Below are 19,017 nucleotides of genomic sequence, written 5' to 3'. Positions count from 1 at the left end.
ACCCTTCCACAGTAGTAGCTTTTTCATATTTATCATTATCACACATTTTGTTATTTTCACCGATGGGTGAATAGAATGGGGAAAAAAGCTGAAATAAGAAGAAATAAATAGGCTAGTTATCACCATGATTGATTGATTGAAATATTTATTAACAGTTTGCAGAATTACAGTACATTTCAAGCACAAACTCAATACAAAGACTGTTAACTGTGAGTGGACGACCCAATTAAGCATTACACTTTGAAACTTATCCACACTTGATTACTTACATGATTTATTATAGTAGGCCTACAAGTTTTGTACAGTTACTGTAAATGCCCGAATTTGCTTTCCAGAATGAAAATCGGAAAATTGGATGAAGCCAGAGTGAACTTTCTTATTTCATTTTGTTTACATGTTAGAGTCAAAGGTTTTAAACAAGGGAATATTCGATATCTATCCATCTCCACTCCATCTGACTTCTGGGTCCCCACGTTGACTTTCCATAGGCCTATACATTTCCACATCATCAGGTCCTACTTCAAACTCATGTCACATGAAACAAACCCATTAGTTAATTTTGACTTGATGTGTACAAAAATGTAAAACACAAAAAGAAAACTAGAATTTATACTTAGGCCTACTGGTATTCATGGAGTGATACAGATATTGAATATTCCCACAATTAAAACCTTAATTGACTCGAACATGTAAACAAAATGAAATAAGAATGTTGACTCTGGCTTTATCCAATTTTCCGATTAGATTCTGGAAAGTTATGTAAATGCATGCATATTTTCCTATATAATTCCTAATTTGCATATTTAAATGTACAATTTCAGAAAACTTGTAATACAAATCATTGTCTGTCAGTAATTAACTGGGGACTGTCTGTCTGTCTGTCTGTCTGTCTGTCTGTCTGGACAGACATACAGACAGACAGACAGACAGACAGACAGAGCAGCCTAAATAAGGGCCATTCACACTGAGCACTATAACTACATATAACTGCAGCCAGCACCGCTCAGTTCACAACTTCACCCGGGTGTGATTTTTCTTATTGCTTGGCCCTGTCTTATCGCTTATATTTTCAATTAATTTACTATTCATATTTATTGATTGATTGATTTCATTTGTAATACTGTATATACAGTAGCCACTATTTCTGAAATATACAGAAACATACAAAGAATGCTTCATCAACAAAACCATGACACAACATAGTTTTTACTATATCTTTATTTTTCTACTGAGTTACTATAAGCTAATGTACAACATCCCAACTTCTAGTGTAGCAATGTCTCTGTTTGTCTATTTACTCTTGCACCATCCCATAAACGTGCAATAACTGACTTTTTATTTTATTTATTATAAATCCTATAGCTGATGACTTAATATATGTTTCCTAATAAGGGGTGATTTCACCCAACAACAATGCAGATCTCTACTCCTCAACTTTACCACCAATATCACGACTTTTTGCTCGGAATTTATTGACTTGAGATTCGGCGATGTCAGCTCGTTCTTCAGCCTCCTCAAGCTCATGTTGCACCTTCCGGAATTTAGCCAAATGGGTGCTGGTTTGCTCCTCCTGTGTGTCACAGAATGCAGTGAGTTCAGGAAAAAAAATTATGACTACTGAATGTCTATATCTATAACAAGCCAACAAGGCATATTACTCACCGCCTCATCACACTGTCGCTTAAATGCTTTCACTTTCAACTGAAGTTTGTTGACCAAGTCTTGGAGTCTTGCCACATTCTTCTTTTCTTCTTCATTCTTGAACGGGGAACACATGAAAGGGAACTCATTAATCATTCCCTTTCATTACTCTCACTTCTGGCATATACTGTATATATGCTTGGCATCAAGCAACCACCTTTCTGACATACCTGATAAGTGAGCTCTTTGATTTTCCTTTCATATTTCCGTACACCTTTCATGGCCTCCCCACTTCGTTTTTGTTCTGCCTCCATTTCACTTTCCATCTCACGGATCTGAAATGCACACTCAGTTTAAAATCTGTTTGTATGTTAATTAAGAAAACATTTCAGCAACTGTTTATTCTTTTTTTCATTTTCACCAACTCTCTCTGTCATTGCGTCACGTTTTTTCCCCATTATGAATTCCCATAGACTTGTTTAATATTGTGTCAAATAAGAACGGTGACCCAAAAATAAACAAATAAGCACGGCGGTTTGACTCCTATGGATATGAAGCCTCAACACTCATATTCGCCAGAAACAGACGTATGTATGTATCAAATATGAGTGACTATCGTAAACGATACAGAGCCACCTCCCTGACAATATTGCCCATGGACAATTAGTTTATGGACCACAATTCTTATATGAGACGATTCTAAGATGACCCAATGTTATTCTCCATAGAGAAATGACTTCCGTGACCCAGGGGATGAACGAGTGACGTCAGGACTTCTGTACTCTGTGTTTGTTGGATTGCCTGGTCAAGCTGGATGCATTGTGAAGGAATCAATCCCCAGTCTCTACGGTGGTAGCCAGGTGGTACTTCACCCCTGTGCCACACAGGGAGGTCCGACATAACAATAGTCTGACATGCGTCGCCCGTTAAGACTCACCTGTGGCTTCCGTGTGTGGGGCTAGGTTTAGGTTAGGGTTTGGGTGTCAGACTATTGCATGTCAGACTGTTAGTACGTCGGACCAAAGATATGCACCTGCCTCACAGGCGCCCATATTAAAGTATAAATGTGTTATTTTCTCCTAATGATTCATACCCTGGCTTCCATTTTCTGCAGTTCCTTCCTTCCCCCCTTCAGAGCGATTTGCTCTGCTTCGTCGAGCCGTTGCTGCAGGTCCTTCACGGTGGCCTCCAGGTTCTTCTTCATCCTCTCCACGTGAGCACTGGTGTCCTGCTCTTTCTTCAGCTCCTCTGCCATCATGGCAGCCTGCAGAGAGAAACAATGTTTAACCTGTTAAGACCTATAGGCTCCAGCCTTGAATCGAAATAAAACAATTGGTTAGGGAGTATGTATGTGTACCAAGTGTTGGACCAACCAACACACATTGGCATCCGTTAGAGCAGGGGTGCCCACACTTTTTGACTTGAGAGCTACTTTCAAAATGACCAAATCAATTATTATACCATTGCTGAAAATAGTTTAAATATGTACCTGAGGGGGCTTCGGAATAGTAGAGTTCGTGTTACATTCTGTACAGTATAAGACAAATGCACTTGGAATGGGAAATAGAGGGGGAGAAATGCTTTCTTTTTTTATCGTTTTTTTTCTTCAATATATTTAAATGAAATACTCTTTAGGGGCATGTCATGTGATCTACCTGCACAGCCTTTGTGATCTACTGGTAGATCGCGATCTACCTTTTGGGCACCCCTGCGTTAGAGTAACTGTATTGGGGAAAGATACGTCTAAAATCTAAAAAAAAAAAATTTGTTGGTCGAGATTTACATCCATGATAGATTTTTTGGCCTTCTCATCTGCATTTCTTGCTTCTTGAATAGTGTCCTCCATCTCAGAGTGTAGTTGGGCTATGTCAGAATCCATCTTCTTCTTAGCGCTGATGAGGCTGGAATTCTGTTCAGTTGAGGGGGATAAGTAAATGTAACAATGAATGAAAGGTTCAAGTGACTGCTCTGAAAGCATGCAAGATCAATGCTTGTCATGTCATTTGCTCCTTACCTGAGAGTGCAACAGCTGAACTCTCTCACTGACATCCACCAATTCTTGTTCGGCCAGCTTGCGGCACCTCTCCGCCTGCTCCACTGCAGACCTCATCTCATCAATCTCAGACAACAGCAGAGTATTGCGGCGCTCTACGATGGCCAGTTGTTCCTTTAGATCCTCCTGACTATGCAGGGCTTCATCAAAATGGACCTGCATATCCTGAGAAACAAAACAAAAAACATAGTTAACGAATGTCAAGCCTGCAGACATACTTCATAATGGACTGGTGAATGATCCACTTCCCCACAAACCTTGTAGGATCCCTGGAGGATTCTGAGCTGCTTGGTTGCGTCGGCTGCCTGGCGGTTAGCATGTCCCAGCTGGATCTCCATCTCGTTCAGGTCACCCTCCATCTTTTTCTTGACACGGACGGCGTCGTTTCTACTGCGTGTCTCGGCCTCCAGGGTGCTCTGCAAAGTGTCCACGGTTCTCTGGTGGTTCCGCTTGAGCTGATCGATTTCCTCGTCCCTTTCTGCGACCTTTCGGTCCACTTCATTCTTGATCTGGCTCAGCTCCAGTTGGAGGTGCAGCATTTTGGCCTCCTCGTGTTCCAGGGAGGACTATAGAAAGACATGGTCAGTCCTTTGAATTTAAAAATGGACCCATAATGGACCCAAATGTCTCAGTTCTGTGTTAAATTAAAACTGCGGCGTTTGCTGTTTACATTGGCAAAACATATATATACCTCCACTTCCTCAAGAGCTAACTGTGTGTCCCTCTTGTCCTGTTCAGCTTGTTTTGCAGATTTCTCCAGTTCATGGATGGCTTGAGCAGATAGCCCTACTTGATCGGTGATGTCTGTTATCTCCTCTGAAAATTAACCAAAATAATTTTTAGATTAAACATAGTCAAATGTGCTTTGTGACACCAAACCAACTATTTGTTTCCAGAAAACCCACGTTGAAGATTCTTGTTCTCTCTTTTCATGGTCTCGAGGTGGTCCAGAGACTCTTCATAGGAATTCTTCAGCTTGAAGAGTTCAGTGCTCAGTGCCCTGGACTCTCTCTGAGAGACTTCCAGATCAGATTGACTCTCCTCATACTTTTGCTTCCATTCAGCAAGCACCTTAATTGTGAGAATTGGAACACGTGTTATTATCTCAAAATGATTATAAGAAAAAGTGTGACACTGTAGGAAATCAAGTTAGTGCTAGAGTGAAAATAAAAACAACCTTGTCAAAGTTCCTCTGTTTCTTGTCCAAGGTGGCGGTGGCTGCATTTGACCTCTCTAACTCAACCATGAGATCCTCCACTTCCGACTGCAGCCTCTGCTTGGTCTTTTCCAGTGACGCACATTTGGCACTTCCTGCCTCGGTCATCTCCTCAGAGTCTTGCAGTCGCTGCGCCAACTTCTTCCTTTTGAAATGACGGCAATTCATGATAGAATAGCATGTCCTATCTTACATAATGAAATCTTGACACTAATGTACCCCACGAAGACCACAGAGGTCAAAACGTCATACTAATAAGATTCACTGCAGGAGCAGCTAGGGGAACACGTGTTATTAGTTAAAGTTTTTGGCCGGGGACCCCCGGAAATGCTTTGGCAATGTCTCGGGACCCCCGCCCCGCCCCCTCCCGCCCCCCAATATAAATTGACTGCTACAATAACCTTAAACCATTTTGGGCGGGAACCCCTTTTGGTGTTTTAAGCATTGTTATAATTTAGCTATTGAAAAATAGCAGATCTACAAGCTCATAGCGCGCCACCGAGTGGCGCGCTATGAGCTTGTAGGTCTGCTATTTTTGAAAAATCGTGAAAATAAAATTAAAAAAAAAATCTTTTAAAAAAAAAAACAATTTGAAAATAATTTGGGGACCCCCTAAAATAATTTGGCGACCCCCCGAGGGGTCGCGACCCACGGGTTGAGAACCCCTGAGCTAGGGGGAAGATATTCTATTCCTTTCATTCTTACTTGGCCTCCTCCAGCTCCTCAGTGCGCTGAATGGCATCAGTCTCATACTTGGTTCTCCACTGAGCCACCTCAGCGTTGGCCTTGGACATGCAGCGCTGCAGCTCTGCTTTCGCCTCCTGTTCCTCCTCGTACTGTTCTCTTAAGAGCTCGCAGTCATGACGCGCTGACTGCAAACCGTGAGCCAGGGCATTCTTTGCCTGAAATGATTCACAATAAAGTAGTAAAGTAAAGGTCTATTTTTGAGTGGTGCAACCACTCCAAGGAACAGCAATGTCCGGCCTAACCTATGTGACTATGTGACTATGTGACTATGTTACTATGTTTAGAGTACCAGTAGGGGCAAAAGTGGTGCTGTTGTGCCAGAAACAGAGAGAGAGAGATAGTGCTGCACTGTTGCCTGCTAATGAGAGAGAGAGAGAGAGAGAGAGAGAGAGAGAGGGCAGGGGGAGAGGGGAGTTGCACCACTCAGTTCACACGGGTGTGATTTTTTTCATATCTTGTCAAAGTATTTTGTATTTGTCACACCTTAATCTCCTCGTCCAAAAGTCTCTTCAACTCTTCAATTTGCTGACTGCTGGCGGACTTCACTCTGTGCATCTGGGAAAGAGTGATCTCCTTCTCCTCTAGTTGTCGTGAGAGTTCAGCTGTTGAGGAAGCAGAAGTGACACACTGAATCCAAAGCAAGTCTGTTTATTTGTCTTTCATCTTCTTAAATCAGGGACTCTAAACTTACCATTTTCTGCCTGTAGACGAGCATTGAGTGTAGTAAAATCACTCAAAGACTTCTGGGCCTCGTCTGACTTGGCCTTATATTCACTGCTTTGGTCTTCCAGGCTTCTGCACAGTTTCTCCAGGTTAGCCTACAATATTTAATATGGATTGTAAGCCAGGTGATCTACTGTACTGGTATAACTGCCATTTGAAACATTTGGAAAATATGTAATTCGTAAGGAAGAAAGAACAATTAAAGCAGCACTATGTAACTTTTTAACAACTACTGTGTATAGCATATTATGTCCCACAAAATTATGTTTAAGCAATAACAATCATAGAGACCCAGGGCGGTCCCTGCTAGAGGCTTGACTGTATTACTTTATAGGGGAGAGAATGAGTTTCATCCTGGCATTTGCCACGGCACCGAGGCAGAACTGCCTGTCAAAGCAAAGACTGGCCAATCACAGCTCGCCCTCACCAAACATGCTTGCAGAGACTCTTGGGTAATGAAGTCAAAGACTTTGGCTGCCATGTTATTTGTGTCCAAAGTGGCCCAAACGACATAGTGCTGCTTTAAGTATTGCCATGATACAAGGCATATTTTCTAGAGCTCCTGTACCTTGCCTTTCAGAACACTGTCTACATTAATGGCCATGTCGTCAACCTCCATCTTTAATTCACTTTTATCTTTATCAATTTTCTGCTTGACTCTTTGAAGGTTGTCGATTTGTTCACTCAGCTCTGCAACACTGTCTGCCTGTTTCTTGCGTAGAGCGGCAGTGATGGCCTCATTCTGCAGCGTGGCCTCTTCAAGGTCTCGTCGCAGCCTCTGGAACTCTGCTTCGCGCTTCTTGTTCATCTCGATCTGAGCAGCAGTCGCTCCTCCGGCCTCCTCCAACCTCTCGCTGATCTCCTCCAGTTCCCTGGAGACATCAGACCTCTGCTTCTCCACTCTGGCCCGAGCAGAACGCTCAGACTCAATTTCCTCCTCTAGCTCCTCAATGCGTGCCTACCACAAATTGTATTCTGTATTATTCATCTATTTATTCTATTACATTAGATATTATGAAGAATATATAATGTGTACAAAATTGCATAATACTGCAAGTACTGTTGATCTTATACCTGAAGCTCTTTCATTTTCTTTTGGAGTTGAATGCTCAGTGCTTGCTCATCCTCAATCTTACTTTGCAGGTTGCAGAGCTCAAAGTCCTTTCTGAAAGGTAAGTATTTTAGAAGTGAAATGCAATGATATAATGATATAAAGATTACCTGTATCGCCACTGTCTAAATGTGTAACTGTATGACTTCAGTCAGTGGCGTTGATTTAGAATTTAAAGATTTACTTTTTAAATCTCTCTTCCATTTGGACCCTTTCATTTTCCAGGTCCATGATGGTTTCTTGGGACATCTTGAGATCCCCCTCAAGTTTTCTTTTGGATCTCTCTAAGTCTGCACGTATCTTCTTCTCATGTTCCAGGGACCCTTCAAGCTGTACGAAGATGTTCATATAAGCCAGTAATTGCATACATTATTTACAATGTATGGATATATCTGAACACAAGAGATTCGAGGACTTGGTACATTTTGAGTTGAGATACTTACATCATCAACCTGTTGCTCTAGCTTGATTTTAGTCTTGGTTAGAGTATTGGCTTTATCTTCTTCAGCCTGAAGGTCATCCAAGGTCTGCTGATGAACCTCTTGCAAAGCTTTTGTCTCCTTTGAGGACTTCATCAGGCTCTCCTCAAGAGACATTAACTCCTCTACCAAGTTCTTTACCTAATACAAAAGATATATACTTATATCAAACGAGATAATCATGATTTGTTTTTCCATTCTGTGCCCAAACATACATGGGGGCTGGTTTTGTGGAAATTAGATTTTTAACTGAACCATCATTCGTAATTCAATTATTTTGCATTTGCTTTGTGCTAATCAGGCCTTAGGGAAAGCTATGCTGTTTCAGTTCGATTTCCCCAGTCTTAGTTATATAGACTTGCCTCTTGGTACATAGAATAGTACCTTTACCACCGTATTACCTTATTTTCTGTGGCATATTTCTCCTTCTCCACCTTGGCAATGGTAAGCTCCAGGTCGTCTATATCCTTTTTGAGCTCTGAACACTCATCCTCCAACTTCCTCTTCTTGGCAGTGATTTCGGCGTTGATCTCTTCCTCCTCCTCGATTCTCTCAGAGAACTCTTTTGCTTTGGCCTCAAGGTGTATCTTGCTCTTTATCAAGCCGTCACACCTCTCCTCAGCATCACAGAGGTTCTCTCGCTCCTTTTGAAACACAAGGGGCATATGTACAGGATTATCAATGAAAGTAATATGCAATTGTTTATATATATATATATATATATATATATATATATATATATATATATATATATATATACACATTTGTGAAAATGTTGTACATTTAATATTATCTCATTGTAATTATAATTATAATTATTAGTAATAATTGTAGTAGTAGTGGTGGTGGTAGTAATTACATGCCCCTCTTTTCCTTTAACATATTATCTGATATACAATCAATATAAGCAAACAGAACAATAACAAACTACTCTGCTTTATTGAGTGTTTTAGAGGCCTACTGCTTGAATTTGAAGACAGAGGTCATTTTTCTCTTGAACAAGGGACACCGTCTTCTCCTCCAATTCCTTCCTCCTGGCTTCAGACTTTAGGAAGTCCTCTTTCATTCGGGAGAAGTCCTCTTTCATGTTCTGCATCTCTTTTTCAGCCTCTGCACATCGCAACAGCGGCTTTATCTTGAAGAAAAGCCGCATCCAAGGCCAGTTCTTCACATTCATGAATGAACGGATGTTGTATTGAATGATGAAAATACATTCCCTACAGGAAATAACGAAGGAATGTGAACTTCAATAAATATGTCATTGCGAACGCAGTGATTGCGAACGCAGTGATTGCGAACGCAGTGAGCATTTACTATGAGACCCAGCAGATCATGTCTGTCTGTCTGTCTGTCTGTGTGTGTGTCAGAGGGCGCAGCTGTATCACAAAAACACACGTGCACGCACACACACACACACACACACACACACACACACACACACACACACACACACACACAACTTAGCTTAAAAAAAAACTTAACTTAAAAAAAAACTTAAAGAAAAAACTATAGAAAAATCTTAAAAAGAAAAAACTTTAAAAAAAACTTAACTTAAAAAGAAATCTTAAAAAAATCAAAAAAAAGAACTAAAAAAAACCCTTAAAGTACGTCATTTATTCTAATTGTTGTTATTGCAAACACACGTGCACGCACACACGCACATACACACACACACAAACAACTTAACTTAAAAAAAAACTTAACTTAAAAAAAACTTAACTTAAAAAAAACTTAAAGAAAACTTAAATAGAAAAAACGTTTAAAAAAAACCTTAAAAAAGTACGTCATTTATTCTAATTGTTATTGCAATTTACGAGCTGCGTTCGCTTCCCGCGTTCGCGCGTCTTACTTGTATATATATACAGACATGTATTATTTGACAGTGGTATACATGGTGTGCAGACGAGTTTTCAGAGACCTTTTCTTTGCCATCTCCTTGAACATCTGCCTGGCAACATAACCCCTGGACATGGCCTGGATTCGAGTCATCACAACTGCCAGGCGTTCATCTCTCATCTCCTCCAGAAGACCCAGCAGGCCAGCTTTGAAGAACACCTACAGATTGCAAAGACGCTGATCCTCAGCGGTTAATTGAAAAAGCTGCGCAGATTGAATGCTTCCATTTCATTCACAACTTGATACATAACACGAGCATGTGAACATGTGTCTCCAGTTTAGTAAAATTACCTTTGTGTATCCAAATTTATACTGGGCGTGATCCACGTCGATTGAGGAGAGCAGTTTCTCTGATGCCTTTTTGCTATCAATGAACTGCCCTTCGGGAATTGCACTGGCATTCAGAATCCTGTATCTGTCAGGGAGGGAGGATATTATGACAAAGATACCGGGACACACGCAATTAACCTCCTACCAGAACTGCCAGGGGTTTGGAAATAACAGAGTTGAAACCACTAGTTAAGAAAGTACAGTAATGCGGTTTGAATTTGTGTTACATTCTACATTTGTCAAGAATTTGTGTCCATTCTTTTCAAGTGATAGAATATTTGTTTACCTCTGCTTAAAATCCCCATAGAGAATCCTGCTGGGAAATCCTTTCCTGCATATCCTGATGCCCTCCAGCACACCGTTGCAGCGTAGCTGGTGTAAAACGAGCTGGTGATCCATGGACCCTATAATATGTGAACGGTCGAAGTTTTGGTCAGGTAAACCATTTACAATTTAGGCATTTAGCGGACGCTCTTAATCCAGAGCGATTTACAGTAAGCAAGGAAAACACAAGGTAATACATCAAATGCATAGAAATAGTCATCTAGGATCATAAGTAAATCAATAACCTATCAGTAGAATATCCAACGAAAATCTATAATCTGTACTTTAAAACTACAATATTATACACTACACTTAAACTTTACAATGTACTAGCAAAAGTATCAATGTCACATTTTTATTTTACCTGGTATTCTGGTCTCATTTGGAATGAGACATCTTACAAAGTGTGGATGTGTGGACCTGAGGTTAGACATTAGCTTGTTGAGGTTTTCCTGGAAGAGGTGAATAGACATGGTTAACAGCATACAGAGCACTGAAACATAATATTAATATTCAGTATTCACCAATACTAATTATGTTCTTACCTATATCCAATCCTGAACTCACTTATTTCTTACCTGAATCCTATCATTCTATTTTGGCTGAGGTTGTGAGAACCTGACATAACCGTTCCTATATTCCTATAGTTCTGTACATTTTACACCTGTGTGATCCAAAGCCTGTAAAATTACCCTGAAAAGTGCGGAAACCGTCTGGAAAGAAGAACCCTTTTTCTTGGCACCTTTCTTGCTTGCATCTGATAATGCAAGAGAAAATAAGCTTTAACGGACAGATATTATTGTGCAGGGTCATTTATTATACCAAATATTAACTGAATATGATTTTTTTAATTTATCTTCAGTGGTTCTCAACCTTTTCAGTTCATTCATGCATTCATTCATTCATTCATTCATTCATTCATTCATTCATTCATCCATTCATTCATTCATTCATTCGTTCATTTTTGGTCTTAGAAAGGTCTTAAAAGTCCTTAAATTGTCACTTTACTTTACTGTCATGTTGGCAGTTAAACCCACAGGTTGAGAACCACTGATCCGCAATAAGAACCAACAGAGACTTGTTGTGACATTTTTTAACCGACCGTCGGTAGCAGAGTAGGTGGCAAACAGCTGACCCAGCAGCTTCACGGCAGCTTTCTGGTAGAGCTGGACCACAGTGTCGTTCAGCGGGTCTTTGTTCTTCTCCAGCCAGCCGCTGATGTACAAGGACGTGCAGAGTGTTAACAGAGGCAGGGGCTGAAATTCCGTAAATAGGGCACTTTTGGACTAAAATGTCAGATCTACAAGCTCTCAACGGGTCGCAGCACGACGACACGTTGTGAGCTTGTAGATCCGCTATTTTTGCAGTCAGGGGCTGAAATTCCGTAAGAGGGCACTTTTAGGCTTGTAGATCTGCTATTGTCCGGCTGCGACACCGCACTCGTTGGCTACTGGAGATGCGGATGGAGATGACATGGATTTCTAAAAAAAATCTTTCGACGCAAAATGCTGCGTTCAAGATCAGGAGAGTTCTGAAAAAAGCAAGTCTCGTCTCGGGTATGGCATGGAAAGGAGAGGGGAGGGCATTTGCATTTCTTTCACTATAGTAAATGCTGCATTCATGGTCTGGAGAGGGCAGTTGTTTTACAGACGGGTAAAAGGGCCCCTTTGATGTCTATGTGTGCACGTGCCTGATGTTGTAGTCCACGGTGCCGGCGTAGTGCACCAGGGAGAAGTGGGCCTCCGCCCGGCCTTTGGAGGGCTTGGGCTTCTGGAAGTTGCTGTTGTTGCCGAGGTGCTGGTCGTACATTTTGTTCTTGAAGGAGCCGTCGGTCGCCTTGGGGAACATGCACTCCTCCTCGAGGATGGAGAAGATGCCCATTGGCTGTACACGAGTAGAAATAAAACAGACAAAGAATATATTGGTTGTTATATAAAGTCAAACATAAAAAAAAAGAATAGATGATCTAAGAGTCCCATCACAACACACTGTGAGCTTGTTGGGCTACAGTATCTATCATACAATATTGTGTTTAGGGCTCACGTGTGAGTGGTTAAGAGGTGATGTACCTTCTCAATAAGCTCAATGCAGGCAGCCAAGTCCATGCCAAAGTCAATGAACTCCCATTCGATCCCCTCTTTCTTGTATTCTTCTTGTTCCAACACAAACATATGGTGGTTGAAAAACTGTTGCAGCTTCTCATTGGTGAAGTTGATGCACAGCTGTTCCAGGCTGTTCATCTGAATTAGAGAGCATCATTTCATTCATTAGTTTATAACGCCAATACATATTTGGAAATGTTTATTTATTATAAAGTTAGAAAAACAAGCTATACTCGCCTCAAAAATCTCAAACCCTGCAATATCCAGGACACCGATGAAATGCTGCCTTGGTAGTCTGGTATCCAGCTGCTGGTTGATCCTAGTCACCATCCACAGGAATAGTTTCTCATACACTGCCTTTGACAGTGCACCCATCGAATTGTTCACCTGCAAATGAGCCAAGAGATAGTTTTGGTTGTTGATTTATTGTAGTGTTGCAGGGTGTACTGTAGGGTGACTGTGATGAGCTTGCAGTATACGTTTGGAGATCAAACTTACCTGTTGGACAGTCTGGCCCTTCGTCACATACTCATTGCCCACCTTCACTCTGGGGTAGCACAGGGCTTTCAGCAAATCAGAAGAGTTTAGACCCATGAGATAAGCCACTTTGTCTGCCACTGTTGGATATAGGACAACACAGTGAAAGGTCATATCATATACTAATCTATTTAAATGCCATTACGCCTGTTTTAACTCAGAAATATCAAAATACTTAACGTAAAACATCTGCAGTACATAAATGGCAGACGAGCAGGGTCAAAAACCACCTTAACCGCACAGTCCCCACCCCTATTATAAATGTAAGGTTAGTGCAAACTAAGAATGCAGATACAAAAGAACATACTGTAAGTAAACAAAGTAAACAAAAATACCTAGCAACAATATAAACAGTATTAGAAAAGAAAAGAAAAGAAAAGAGGGTTTGTTTCTTCCACTTCAATTAACAGCGACAATGGAGAATTAAAAGGAAAAGATAGGAATAGGGAATGATCAATGAGCTAGGTAGAGTAGAGGCAGGTAGCCACCAAACAATTCAATTAGATGTGGTTTTGAATTCTTAACAGGACAGGGCACCCTCAGTGAACTCTCTAACAGGGACCACTCACCTTCAGTGAATTATCTAACAGGGACCACTCACCCTCAGTGAACTCTAACAGGGACCACTCACCCTCAGTGAACTCTAACAGGGACCACTCACCTTCAGTGCATTCTAACAGGGACCACTCACCCTCAGTGAATTCTCTAACAGGGACCACTCACCCTCAGTGAATTCTCTAACAGGGACCACTCACCCTCAGTGAATTCTCTAACAGGGACCACTCACCCTCAGTGAATTCTAACAGGGACCACTCACCCTCAGTGAATTCTCTAACAGGGACCACTCACCTTCAGTGAACTCTAACAGGGACCACTCACCTTCAGTGAATTCTAACAGGGACCACTCACCTTCAGTGAATTCTCTAACAGGGACCACTCACCCTCAGTGAATTCTAACAGGGACCACTCACCCTCAGTGAATTCTCTAACAGGGACCACTCACCCTCAGTGAATTCTAACAGGGACCACTCACCCTCAGTGAATTCTCTAACAGGGACCACTCACCCTCAGTTAATTCTCTAACAGGGACCACTCACCCTCAGTGAATTCTAACAGGGACCTGCACTCACCTTCAGTGAATTCTCTAACAGGGACCACTCATCTTCAGTGAATTCTCTAACAGGGACCACTCACCCTCAGTGAATTCTCTAACAGGGACCACTCACCCTCAGTGAATTCTCTAACAGGGACCACTCACCCTCAGTGAACTCTAACAGGGACCACTCACCCTCAGTTAATTCTTAACAGGGACCACTCACCCTCAGTGAATTCTTAACAGGGACCACTCACCCTCAGTGAATTCTTAACAGGGACCACTCACCTTCAGTGAACTCTAACAGGGACCACTCACCTTCAGTGAATTCTTAACAGGGACCACTCACCCTCAGTGAATTCTTAACAGGGACCACTCACCCTCAGTGCCGTCAGGCTCCGCCTGCTCCTCTCTCTGTTTCTGTTTGAACTTCATGTTTCCGTTGTGCATCACTGCACCGGTCAACTTGTAGATGCCAAGCTTCTCCTCCGTGTTGAAACCAAGGATATCAATGGCACTCTACAGAATAAAAGATAGAGGTTGAACCATTGGATTAGTATTTATCTAACTTATCAGTGGTTCCCAAACCTTTTAGCCCGGGACCCAAAGAGACATTTGATGTCTCCCCGGGACCCAAACAAGTGAAAATAGCAGATCTACAAGCTCACAACGCATCGGAAACAGTGATCTAAATAATTTTGCGTGATATTTGTGTTTAGGTGATATTACAAAGCCCAAAAGATTCACATTAAAGGAGCATTCAGTGATTTGAGTGATTTGGAAAACCACCCAGTCCGCCCCGGTAACAAAATGTGCACATGCACGCTCTACAGTGGGGGGAAGTGCAACAGGCCAACAGCATGTGCACCAAGGACCGCCCCCACTCGATCATGATTGGAGGAAGGCCTCTCTCATCCTGATTGGATGAAGGCTTTGCCACCCGCCACCAAAACTGAAACTAGGGTTTTTTGACCCCAGGGGCTCACTGGGGACAGGGAGGAACTCCTTATATGGTCAGCACACTCTATAGTAGGGAGGATTATCCATAAAAAAATAAAAAATAAGTGATATTTAGATTAAGTCAAATCACTGAATATACCTTTAAATTACATTTAATACAAATTAACCTTAATGCTCTAGTCTAAATGGACGATGCATCAAAAGCCTTCAATGGCTCGTCATACGCCTATCATCATCGAGTGTAGTGAACTCACATCTGTGGCCATTAGTTCTTCTTCGTCATTGATGCTCAGCACAGTTATTTCTCCTTGGCTGATGAATGGGTAGTCATACGGATTAGTTGTTATCAGAAGCATCTCTGAAAAGGTTCAAATAAATAAACATTTTTTATTTTTTACTTAGGCCTACTATAATGTACATATACAGCTTACATGTTTCTTCTCTACATTTCTACATTGTTGAGATATAATTACCAATTAAATCAGGCTTCTTGTTTGACATGATCTGATAGAAGATGTGATAGCTTCTCTCGGCTGGGAGTTGAAAGGTCACCCTGGATTTTTCCAGAAGGTCTAAACATGGAAAGAAAAGAGACATGTATTGCAACATTTGAAAAATCAACAGCAGAAAAGGTAAAAATGTAACTTAAGCAAACTTACAAGTTTCAATATCAGCTGATGCCAGCTTTCCCTTTGTTCCAAAGTGGATGCGAATGAATTTACCCTGGGGATGTATTATTATTAGTATTAGATAGTAAGATCTATAGTAAGATTCTGCTAGTAGATCACATGCCATAATAAAATGTAACATAATTATATCTTGTGTAGTGTATGAACTTACAAAGCGAGAAGAGTTGTCATTCCTCACTGTCTTGGCATTCCCAAACGCCTCCAGCAGAGGGTTGGCCTGGATGATTTGATCCTCCAGGGTGCCCTTTAGAAAACAAAATTAACTGAAATGATTGAAACAGTGTTTTCTCTTTTTACTCTGTCTGAGCTAATTAAATAAATCTCGCTAATGTTTATTCCTGAGTGTCTGGTCGTAGATAGTGTATCAGTCTTGAACCTGCATTTTTCCACTTGTTTGCTCCTTCTTGCTGGAGTCTCCAGTCGCAATTGTTGCAAAATACTGGATGACACGCTTTGTGTTCACAGTCTTCCCTGCACCAGATTCCCCACTGTTAAATAGAGACGTCATATGACAGGTGATCATTGTTTGATTGTACATTTGAAATCTTTGCTGAGTAGCAATATTTGGCGTAGACTCGTAGAGGGAAAAAAGGAGGGGGCCTACAGTAGTCACCTATATAGACCATTGGTTCCCAAACAGTGGGTCGGGGCCCATACAGTATGTGGGCCGCGGACCCTTTTTTATAACCTGACTCCGCCAGATGGGGCAGCAGAGAGTACACTGCTATCCCGCCTCTAGCTGCTGCTGATTGGCCAGGCCGTTTTGTGGCCGGGCATCAAGTCTGCCTGAGAGTTCCCAGATGGGAGCAGGAGGGGGGAACCCAGTGTACTCTCTGCTGCCCCATCTGGCGGCGTCAGGTTACCTTTTTTATGGGTTGTGAGTAAATACTGCTTCATGTTTTGTTTCCAGATATTGTTTTTAATATTATTTTTTCCGTGCTTGTAGATTTGCTATTTTCACTAGTTTGGGTCTTGGGCAAACGTCTAATTTCTCTTTTAGGTCTTGAGCTAAAAGGTTTGGGAACCACTGGTATGCAGTATAGACACATTGCAGGCTCTGGTTAACTGATTATATAGGGTTTCAGTAAACTCTTTGTTAAACAGCGAATGAAACCGGATACATACGTGATCAGGATGGACTGGTTCTCACGATCTGTTAGAAATAAAGAAATTGTGTAATTGTGCAATTGTACATATTTTATTTACTTTTATGCAGGTAAAAGGCATTAAACAATATTCACATGGCAGTCATTTTGCAATAGCATTGAATACCGAGGAGGGGTATGTGAGTATGGGTCATTTGGGTCATCCAGTAGGCCTACCTGTGAGCATATACTGGTAACCATTGTCAGAGATGGAGAAGATGTGGGGTGGGACCTCCTGGCGCTTCTTGCCCCGATACCCAGCCACCACCTCTGGGTTGTAGACTGGGAGCCACTTGTACGGGTTCACGGTCACACAGAACAGCCCAGAGTAGGTCTGCAAAGGTTTGACAAAATGCAACGACATAATAACACAGGCTTGTATGCAGTGCTGTATGAAAATAGGTTTCTGTGCTTACGTGAGTTATATGCCTATCACGTAAGCACAGAATGATTAGGCTCTTATAACATTAATGAAGTTTGGTATTATTATTATGTAAGCATAGGATGGGAAACTGGGTGAATAAAATACAAGAGGAAAAATGTACAATGAATAATTTGTTGAATATCGTGACGTGACGTGGTGATGTGACATGACATGAAATTACGTGGGGTGACGACGTGGCGATGCGACGTGACGTGACGTGGTGATGTGACATGATGTGAGGTGACATGACGTGGCGACGCGACACAACGCAACGTGCGCTGGTGCTCACATAGATCATCCAAGCAGCATAGCGTTCCTTCAGGTTGAACAGCACAGCGGGCTCATGGAGATGGGTCAGCATGGCCATGTCCTCGATCTTGTCAAACTTTGGAGGGTTCATTGGGCGGATATCATCCTGGTTCACTGTAACAACCTGAAACATTATACATTAAGGTGATTGTATCATGAGATGATAGTGGAAATATCATGAGATGATAGTGGAAAAAAGAAAGATAACAGCAAATGCTACAATATGGAACATATTAGACAAAGAAAACGATTTGATTTTGATATTGAAATGGATGAACATTATCACTTCACTGATCTACAATCAACTGTGTTATTGTATGGCCGACGTGGGCGGGAATGGTAACCAAATAATAAAGAATTGATCAATTGCCACACAGCATCTAAATGGGAGCTGATGGTCTGCAGAAAAACAATTAGTGTATCATTAATAATTAATGACACTCACCTTCCCATCCTCAGTCTCAACTGTAATCATGGAGCCATCTAGGCTCTTAATTTTTCCTTTCACATACTCCTGTTTGGGATCAGCCACAAAGACGGCAGTTTTTGCATCAAATTGCTTGTTTTGTGCCTCAATCCTCTCCCTCTCTGACTTGCGGAGGTATGGGGCAGCCACCCCAAATAGTTCAATGTCAGCATCACTCATTTTCTATAGCTGTAGGAATGACACAATTTCATGACACACACATTTCGTCTACTGGACTAATGATGATAATCATAATCGAATAGCACTGAACAGAAAAGATGGAATAATGTTGTGATGCTTACCGTGAGTGCTGCAGAACAAGAAGTTTGATCACTGATGAATTTTGGTCTCACACTCAAGACTATGCCAAAGACATATCACAGTCTAACAAGACTTGGACAGCTTTTATAAGAGATGGCTGGGCGCGCTTTATTCACTGTTGCTGGATAGCTTCTCCTATATTTGGACAGAGATCAATTCTGGCCTATACAGCACCTTGGGAAAGACAAGTATGTCCATTTTGTATGTTGAACCAGCTATGTATAGCTATATTGTGTCACTTTTAAACGGTTTCAATTGCGATCCTCAGGCCTGTCCATTAAAAAGCAATGACGGCTGTAGGGACGGCAGCTTAGACAGCTTTGGGTCCCGACATGGCAGGCCTCATTTTCTGGGATCAGGAAAGATTAGGTCTGTTAGGGGCATTGATGAAATTCTGCCATTGGGTGTCTGGGGATCAGTTGATTAGAGATCACTGTTGGGGTGTGTGTGT

The 19,017-nt window shown here is 41.6% G+C and overlaps 1 protein-coding gene across 2 annotated transcripts; it reads right to left on the bottom strand.

The window, feature by feature from the left end:
• Nucleotides 1-1,423: 1,423 nt before the first annotated feature.
• LOC306936963 (myosin-4-like) lies at nucleotides 1,424-18,425 on the bottom strand (the record flags this gene model as incomplete). 2 transcript variants are annotated; one of them, XM_079520631.1, is made up of 39 exons in its annotated part: nucleotides 1,424-1,570; nucleotides 1,663-1,758; nucleotides 1,872-1,976; nucleotides 2,735-2,905; nucleotides 3,425-3,550; nucleotides 3,656-3,859; nucleotides 3,952-4,260; nucleotides 4,386-4,510; nucleotides 4,600-4,765; nucleotides 4,872-5,055; nucleotides 5,616-5,812; nucleotides 6,141-6,259; nucleotides 6,349-6,475; nucleotides 6,949-7,338; nucleotides 7,455-7,545; nucleotides 7,676-7,821; nucleotides 7,935-8,111; nucleotides 8,372-8,614; nucleotides 8,932-9,187; nucleotides 9,889-10,025; nucleotides 10,158-10,281; nucleotides 10,483-10,600; nucleotides 10,885-10,972; nucleotides 11,213-11,270; nucleotides 11,619-11,735; nucleotides 12,211-12,404; nucleotides 12,590-12,760; nucleotides 12,860-13,009; nucleotides 13,121-13,239; nucleotides 14,633-14,771; nucleotides 15,467-15,570; nucleotides 15,686-15,784; nucleotides 15,872-15,935; nucleotides 16,053-16,145; nucleotides 16,278-16,389; nucleotides 17,027-17,054; nucleotides 17,224-17,380; nucleotides 17,760-17,903; nucleotides 18,225-18,425. In XM_079520631.1, the coding sequence occupies 39 exons, from the start codon at nucleotides 18,423-18,425 to the stop codon at nucleotides 1,424-1,426; spliced, it is 5,796 nt and encodes a 1,931-aa protein (XP_079376757.1). The 2 variants fall into 2 exon arrangements, with proteins under 2 accessions (XP_079376757.1, XP_079376756.1); XM_079520630.1 differs by having other exon boundaries at nucleotides 11,213-11,277; nucleotides 11,623-11,735.
• Between the last annotated feature and the right edge of the window lie 592 nt (nucleotides 18,426-19,017).

Source organism: Electrona antarctica (genome assembly GCF_951216825.1).
Source record: "Electrona antarctica genome assembly, chromosome: 14".
Taxonomy (NCBI): domain Eukaryota; kingdom Metazoa; phylum Chordata; class Actinopteri; order Myctophiformes; family Myctophidae; genus Electrona; species Electrona antarctica.
The sequence above is the reverse complement of the archived record's forward strand: the minus strand, read 5'-3'. Positions and strand labels throughout refer to the sequence as shown.